General features: G+C 45.3%; 1 protein-coding gene across 1 annotated transcript; it reads right to left on the minus strand.

The window, feature by feature from the left end:
• Positions 1-396: 396 nt before the first annotated feature.
• Positions 397-5,341, minus strand: LOC124675396 (hydroxycinnamoyl-CoA:5-hydroxyanthranilate N-hydroxycinnamoyltransferase HHT4-like). The gene is made up of 3 exons (XM_047211472.1): positions 5,190-5,341; positions 4,655-5,071; positions 397-1,472 (listed from the first exon to the last, which is right to left on the minus strand). The coding sequence occupies exons 2-3, from the start codon at positions 5,069-5,071 to the stop codon at positions 573-575; spliced, it is 1,317 nt and encodes a 438-aa protein (XP_047067428.1). The 5' UTR covers positions 5,190-5,341; the 3' UTR covers positions 397-572.
• Positions 5,342-8,286: the final 2,945 nt, after the last annotated feature.

The raw sequence follows: 8,286 nt of genomic DNA on the forward strand, positions 1-8,286 counted from the left end.
GAAGAAATGAAAGCAAGCACCGTCCCTTTGTAGCTGCCTTAGGCCAGTAGCTGAATTCAGTAGGTGTAGACTGGACGGTAATAACGTGAGTTCAAACTATCCTGTAAGCCCTCTGTAGTCTGTACACTGTACATAGTACTTCTACTTTTCTCTCAGGCCATCTCCTAGGCCTTCTGTAACTCTTACGAGACTTTTACCTCTTAATTCAATGAAGGCACCTTTGCTCCTTTCGCCAAACAAAGAGAGTAAAGCCTTGTAAAATAACAACATGCGACCCCCACAGCTCTACTCGCAGCACATCTGTATTCAACAGTGTAGTGCGATGGCAGAATGAGCTGAGAAGAATAGCCCCAGGCAATCAAATCCCTTGATGCAGCCTCAGGTTTCAGGTTCGGGTTGCTACGAGAACTCATTATTAATTTTCTTCACAAAACAGAAATCATTGTTTGATAACATATACAATTTACCCCGGAAGAGGTTCCAGTACAAGAACCTGTAACTTTTTTGACAAAAAAAAACTGAATCTTCCTTGCCCTGTATCTTCTCTCTGATAGCATAAAATTGCAGCCTGATTACACGTCGAGGATCAGCTTCCGGAACTTCTCCATGTGCTCGGCCTGCAATGAGATGGCAATGGACAGGCTGCCGTCCTTGTTTGCGCTCGGGAGGACGAACGCCAGCCCCTCGTAGGCGATCCCTCCGGGACCCATGAACACCGGCCGTCCCCAACCAAAATCAGCGTCGTGGATTGGCAGGCGCACCCAGCTGGTGAGACCGAGGTTAGGGCACCGAAATGTGTGGGCTCCACGGACCAATGCTGATAAATCTGGTTGTATCTCCAGGTAGTCCAATGCTGAGCGGCAGTAGTCCTCAGACATCATATCCAGTGCTCCCTGGATGACCGCTGCTCCATCTGCCACGCCACTGGTCACCTTGCCTGCCTCAGCGAGTGGGGTGGCGGTGAAGATGACATTTCCGAAGTAACCCTCTGGCAATGGGGGCTGTAGCCGTTGTCGCCCATCAGTGGCACAATACAGCTTGGTGGGCTGTTCTGCAGGCAGGCCGCGCGCAAGGGAGGCACATCGCCAGACATGTGCAGCTAACACTGCATACGTGCTGAAACGTGGTGCACCTTCACCCGTAGGGAGCTGCGAGCGCAAGCGGCCGAGATCTGAGCGGGTGAGCTTGAAGATGTCCACTGCCGTTGGAGCCAACGTCGGCTTTCCAGTGAGAGCCTGGGGAGCTGACGACAGCATCGCGGGAGCAGGTTGGTACTCAACGTGTGGGTAGCATGGAGTTGGTGGATCCCGGGCACGGACAAGAGTTCGGTCGATGAAGGGCATGACTGCAATTTGAGCTCCACGGCAGAGGTCAGACCATGAGTTTATGAAGTGCAATCCAGACATTCCATCAGCTACATGGTGTTGCATGCCAACACCAAGGGAGACGCCTCCACACTTGAAGTAGGTCACCTGGAATAAAAATCAGAATGGAGAAGAATTAGCCTCTGGACAAGTTTCTTAGCTTTCTTTACTGAGGTGACCAGAGTGCATATTTCCAGCTTCAGTACTGTCTACTAGTTAATATATGACTGATAAACACTTAAGACAAAAATATGAAACAGGATACTGAAATTGAACATTGACTAGAGTTTCAATTCTTATGATGCAAGATATAAGCTATTAACAAAACATTCTTAACTTCTGCCATAAAACACATGATTTCTAATTTGTGATACTTCAGGTGTGCAAAGCATCACAAATCTTCCATGCGATCCGGTAATTGGCAGACATTCTTAAGTTTAGTCATTTAACAAATGATCTCTAAATATCTACTGCAGCCCAACACATTGGCAATAATTGATTAGCCTTACAAGTAATGTATAACCAGAATCTGTGGGCAAAGATGTGAATTTATCTCTAATTAACCCTAATACTAACGGGCTATACCGTCAGCCCAAGCCCATTACGTACTCTAACACATTGTCTACACTAGTAGTTTCAATTATTTAAAGCATCCATTGTCTAGACTACTAGTTTCAGTTATTTAAAGATAGACCAAATATCAAAGGGTTAAGTGACACCGAAAATTGTTGGATTCAATATCAAAACGTAACTGTTGAGCCATGGCATGCACATGACTAGAGGTTAATATGATCATGTCCAATATATAACCATCTACCCAATGAGATTAATACAACAATTGCACCTGACAAGCAGTACAACTCATATGACTAGATTAGGTAACATCGATGTAAAAACATGACATATAGGGGTAAAGAGTTGTTGTAAAAAACTATAAACTATCTAAAAATCCCCATATCAAACTTCACCCAGTAGTTTCCGAGCCAGTTTGTGTATGAGACACGCTACTGGACACCTAGATGTGAATTTATCTCTAATTAACCCTAATACTAACGGGCTATACCGTCAGCCCAAGCCCATTACGTACTCTAAGTCTCTAACACATTGTCTACACTAGTTGTTTCAATTATTTAAAGCATCCATTGTCTAGACTACTAGTTTCAGTTATTTAAAGATAGACCAAATATCAAAGGGTTAAGTGACACCGAAAATTGTTGGATTCAATATCAAAACGTAACTGTTGAGCCATGGCATGCACATGACTAGAGGTTAATATGATCATGTCCAATATATAACCATCTACCCAATGAGATTAATACAACAATTGCACCTGACAAGCAGTACAACTCATATGACTAGATTAGGTAACATCGATGTAAAAACATGACATATAGGGGTAAAGAGTTGTTGTAAAAAACTATAAACTATCTAAAAATCCCCATATCAAACTTCACCCAGTAGTTTCCGAGCCAGTTTGTGTATGAGACATGCTACTGGACACCTTTTGTTTAACCAAAACCCACAACTAATATACAGATCATTGTCAAGTTTGCTCCCTTGTTCATGAGCATAGGATCCCAGGTTTAAGCAATATATTATGCATCCACCTCATAAAACCAGTAGTACTGCTAAGATGAATAACTTTTGCATCGAAGCAATAAGAATATCACAAAATTAAGAACCAAGGTCCAAAACTGTTTCCAAACAACAAAAAACAAGCTAGCTTCAGTGAGACAACTGCAATCATGTAAGAACCAACAACCTTTTTCTTGTGAAGTTGGAAGTTGGCAAACTAAAAGCACCAACCAACACTACTTGGTGTTTGTACAAGCTTTTTTATTAGCTCAAAAACAAAATTTGTGCTAGTATTTGGACTAGCTTTCTACACGAGTTAAACTGGTAAAAGCAACAACCTGTCTATAACTATTTTTAGACATAACAGTTTAAAATATACCGAAACAATTGAATTTTGATAGAAGAGAATTACTGAAGTGTGTTGTACTCAAAATGATATCTATTCTGTGTAGCATAGTTATCTTTTGGTAGTATACACGCATTACGTTGCCACTACTGCTCCAGGCGGTACTTTGCTTTTAAGATGGAAATCTTGTTTTATCCTCATTTGTTCTTAATGTTACATTTCTACAAGTCTGCTTTAGAAGATACGACTAGTTAAATCATCTTAATTTCTTTGAACCCGTTTCTGTACAAGGCCTTGACCTTGCATAACCAACATGCATAAACAACAGATTGAGATATGTGCAGCATGATAGAAGTGAGCCTACCACCTAATCAAGTAATCATGCACATGCAACTTGTCGATGCACAAAACATAGCAGGTACCACAAGTTATCACAAGGAACATGGTCTAGTTAGGTAATAATTTCCATACCAGCATGAAGTGCACATCCAAAGCAAGAATATTCAGAATAACGTATATCCAGAATTAAATGGTAGATGTCGGAGGACAACAAGAAGTCGGACCCATGAATTATGTCTCAGCCGAAGAAAGACCTCACATGGTTCAACAGGGCACGGGTCCAGTCCTCACACAGAATGAACAAAAGCTAACAAATTAATCTAAAAACCTAACACTAGGACATGTCAACATCACACAGAGTTATGCCCATTAATTTCTAGATCCAAGACAAACGGTTGACACTCGGGGTTGGCAGCTGAGAGTTTGACCACTCAATCCCAAACGAGCCAATACTAGTGCTAAGCAAAACTGCCGCAAGTTCTCACTGTGTTTGGTGACATAAAAAAGAAGTAGAACATTCGAAACACCAATTATGAGTCAGTTAAAAGGTTCTACATATATATATACTAGATACAGGCCATAAGTTATGGTATTCTGTGCAGACTTGCAAGATAAAACAAAAGCGCACGACCGTCCTTAGTAAACAACCGTCCTTAGGAGCACTAGTGCAACTTGTCATTAACTATAACCGAATAGTACAGACAAACAATGGAGTTCAGAAGTATGAAACCAATTGCCGGCAAATCAATTTGATGAAATGGGGAGCACATTGTTTATGCAGGACAGCAACTGGCAGGACGCAAGTTGCAACTACAGAGTCGTACGTTAACCAAGGTCAAAGTAGAAGAGGATAAGGTGGTCCGCTTCTAGACACCCTCAGGGTGAACTAGCGATGAAATGAACGCATACACGTCCAAAACAGAGGTCCCAAGTCCCAGCTAGTACGAGTTATCGAATCAGGTAGTACCAGATGTCATGTCAACAGTTATGCAAAATCGGAGCCGAGTGATTCAGAAAAGACGGAGCTCACCTGGAGCACGAGGAGCGGGAAGGAGGAGATGTCGTCGGTGTATTCGACGGAGGGGATGAGGCGCTTGAGCTCCATGGTGGGCGCGAAGTCGCCGTAGTCGTCGACGGCGGCGTCGGGCGCGTCCGCCTCGACGAAGAGCACCCCCTCCCCGCTGCAGTCGATCTCGACCCTGCCGTCCTCGTCCCGCGCCAGCCGCCCCGCCATCGGGTAGAAGGGCACTAGCGCGTCCGCCAGCGCGCGCCGCATCCGGTCGGCGTCGAAGAAGGGCCCCTCGGAGTCGGGGCGGCGGTAGAAGTAGACACTGGGCGTGTGGAAGCGCGGCACGACGAGGTCGAGGTTGGAGTTCCAGAGCCTCTCCCGCGGCCTCTCCGCCGCCGGGCGCACCATGGTCGACCGCCTCACCGTGATCGCCGCCATCTGCTTGACGACGCGTTAGGACGAACGGCTCGTGAGCGGAAGGAAATTATATTTAAAAAACAGGGCGTGCTCCAGGAGAAAGTGAACAGAGCGGAGGCGGAGGCGGAGGCTGGCTGACCTTGAAGATGAAGATGAAGATGAAGACGGATCGGATCTGCGGCGTGAGAGCAGCAGGCGCGATGGTTGGGCGACAGCAGCAGGCAGAAGCTCTAGGTGGAGAGCTGGTTGGCGAGAGGTGGGGCGGAGCCGCTTATAAAGGCCCGGGCGGGCGGGGCGGCGCAGCTCCCGTTGCTCCGGTGAGGGGTTGGTGTGGGATGGGGACCGGAGGCGATAGGGACGGACGGAGGAGCAGCAGCGGGAATTGTTTGGTGGATGGCACGGTGCGGCGCCCCCACCGCCACCTGACACTGGGCGCTCGCCCAGGTTCCTGGCCCTGTCTGTAGCGTGCGGCAGCGGATGACCGCCGGACCGTCGCTGACCGACTCGCTGTCGTGCAGAGCAGCAGACAGACATGCAGGCAAGTCCGATGAAACGGCCAGCAGTGCCCATGGATATAATAGGGCGATTTTAAATGGCTCCTCTGTTGTTGACTGTCGCTGTATTTTATATTTGTACAAGGATACTAGTACTGCTGCACTGTACTTGTTGGCACGATTCGATGCCTTCTCTTCTGTTGCAAAATGGCCGACACCTCCATCACATGCCACATCCATGCTCGACGACTATCGGCCTCGTCAGTAACTTTTCTTTTACCGTAATCAATCATGCCTTGTCGAACTCGATTATTACTTCTCTATTGCGACAGTTCACCTTGCATCGTTGATCATTCCCTTGTCGCCTCGAGGTTCGGTTCGATGAGACCTTCGAGAGGTACTTGTCAATTGATGCTTGGGGGATACAACTTGGACCTCTATATCAAATCGATGCACACATCATTTTATTGCAAAAGTTTTAAAGTTCCTTATATCAAATTTATAAACTCATAGATCACTTACGGTGGCTACATGAATAAGCCACCGAAACAAACAAAAATACAAAGAAACTCTATGCATCCCTAGACCCTGTACAACCACCATCAAGCGATTGCATCCGGAATATATATGGCCCCGTTGATCATCCGGGAAAAGGTATGACCGCATGTTAATCCGGTGAGTAGCTCTGTGCATAATCAATAAAAATAGAGCACGCCCTGCTTTGTTAAAAATAACATCGTTGCGACAATTCCACATTAAAGCGAAAAAAACTTATATACGAATCGAAGCATTAGTTTTTTTTATCAATATCATTCAACAAATTACCGGACATATTCTAGATATTGGTTGGAGCTGGTATGTTAAAGGTAAAGTAAATAACCCTCAAATTAGTTTAGCGAACGACAAAAAATGCATAGATGTTCTACATCCTCCTCTGAATAACAGAACACACACTTTTTTACAACCTGCCCACTTTCCCTTAACTAAATTATTCTTTCTAAGCACAACTTTCATATATTTAGAAACCACATAAAAAAACCCTAATTTTCAAGTGGTACTTTTACTTTCCTTTAAGGAATCAGGTGTGTTCATTCATAAAGCCGGCGTACAAAGACTTAACAAAAAAAAAATCCCTACGTTGTCAAATGCCATGGAAATTTGGCAACCAATGCTTGCACCCACTCCGATACTGCCACCGCAAGAACAATTGCCTTTGTCTTCTTGTTCTCGGTAGGGCGTCCTACATATGCCGTCGAAAAGGGGAATTCGTCAGATCCTCAATTCTCGCTACCGCCCTTGTTGTTGAGTTGACTCTGGAGGATTTTCAATCTCTCGCAAGTTTGGAATTTCTTAATTCAGAGAGCAAGGCACGCAGGACGGGCGACACCAAGGATCACTTGTTCACAATGATGAAGCTTTTCTAGGGTAGGGGGCCATGGCCCCCTATTCCTGAAAATTTCTTTAAAAAACTATTTATGCTTGAATTTTAAATATTACTCAAAGTTTAACTGTGATTGGTGTTATTGGGCCCCTTAACAATCTTCTTCAAGGTCCGTCACTTAGTAACACACAAAATACTTAAAAAATATTAGTATTTCGCAAGAGAAATACTAAGATCATGCAATAGCATATACTAAATAATATGTATATTTAAAAGATCCATAAATATCGGTGAAAACATTTCAAACTATTTATTTCTGTTAATCGAGCGAACTATATACCATGATTTTTTAATTTCTACCAATATCTATTTATGTACACGTATACATATAAATATATATGGAAATTAATCACATAAAAGTTTATGAGGTTTGGTGTTGTTTTGCACATTTAGGAAGGCTAGATAGATATTGAAGTTAAAGAAGTTGAAGTACAGGGACGATAAGCTGCAGCTTGGGCCTTCTATATTTTCTAAAATTGTTCTAAACCGTACGGCCTAAGGACTAAATGTTCAAGTTTTTTTGTGTACGAGAAGTCAGAGTAGAGGCATGGTAAGTTGCACCTTGTAGCATCTATATTTTCTAGAATTATTTCAAACCATATAAGGTAAATAGTATATAAGTCTACTAAGTACGCAAACAAATCTGTCCCGTCCTATGGGCCGGCCCTGAAGGCACGAGCGCTCCCCCTCCTGCCCCCGTGTCGCCTGACCTAAGCGACAGGGGGCATCGTCGCCAGCACCTACCCCCTTCCCCACCCCTTCCCTTCTCGCGCGCTATCATATGTCACCGACGGGGGAAGCTTGGGCTATGGCGTCGACATAGGGCTTTATCCTTCGGGCTGTGGTCCACCATCTTCCATTGGCGGTAGCTGGGCTCACGCGAACCCTCGATGGTGGGGTGCAGCGTAGGTCGATGGCGAGCTCATCTAGACGACGGAGGCGACGGGAGTTCCCTTGGTCGGAGGGTGCCCCTTCGGTGGCGGGTGCTAGATATGGGTTTGCCCTAGGCCTATAGGCTAGGGCGGCCTATGGGATCCGAGGTTGCGGTTGTAGGCGACGTGGTGTTGCCTGGCTTCTGAGGTTGCCTCGCACCACGGTGGTGCCGGTGACAACGGGTCCCGCGGCATGGTGGTTCTGGTTGTTGTAGTGGTCGGGCCAGTAGACTGCAACCCGGCAGGGACAACGTTATGGTGATATGGTGGCAGCAGTGCGACCCAACTTGAGCAATGTGCTGCTCCATGACCTGGCGGGAAGGAACGATGAGTGCCGCGACACTTCGAATGAAAAACATGCTCGTCTAG

Source organism: Lolium rigidum, chromosome 7, assembly GCF_022539505.1.
Source record: "Lolium rigidum isolate FL_2022 chromosome 7, APGP_CSIRO_Lrig_0.1, whole genome shotgun sequence".
NCBI classification, from domain to species: domain Eukaryota; kingdom Viridiplantae; phylum Streptophyta; class Magnoliopsida; order Poales; family Poaceae; genus Lolium; species Lolium rigidum.

Excerpts from the sequence above, each read along its gene's own strand:
- LOC124675396 (XM_047211472.1), bottom strand. The coding sequence starts at position 5,071 with ATGGCGGCGATCACGGTGAGGCGGTCGACCATGGTGCGCCCGGCGGCG. Across the intron at positions 1,473-4,654 it reads TCCCGCTCCTCGTGCTCCAG|GTGACCTACTTCAAGTGTGG; the intron begins GTGAGCTCCGTC and ends TTTTTATTCCAG.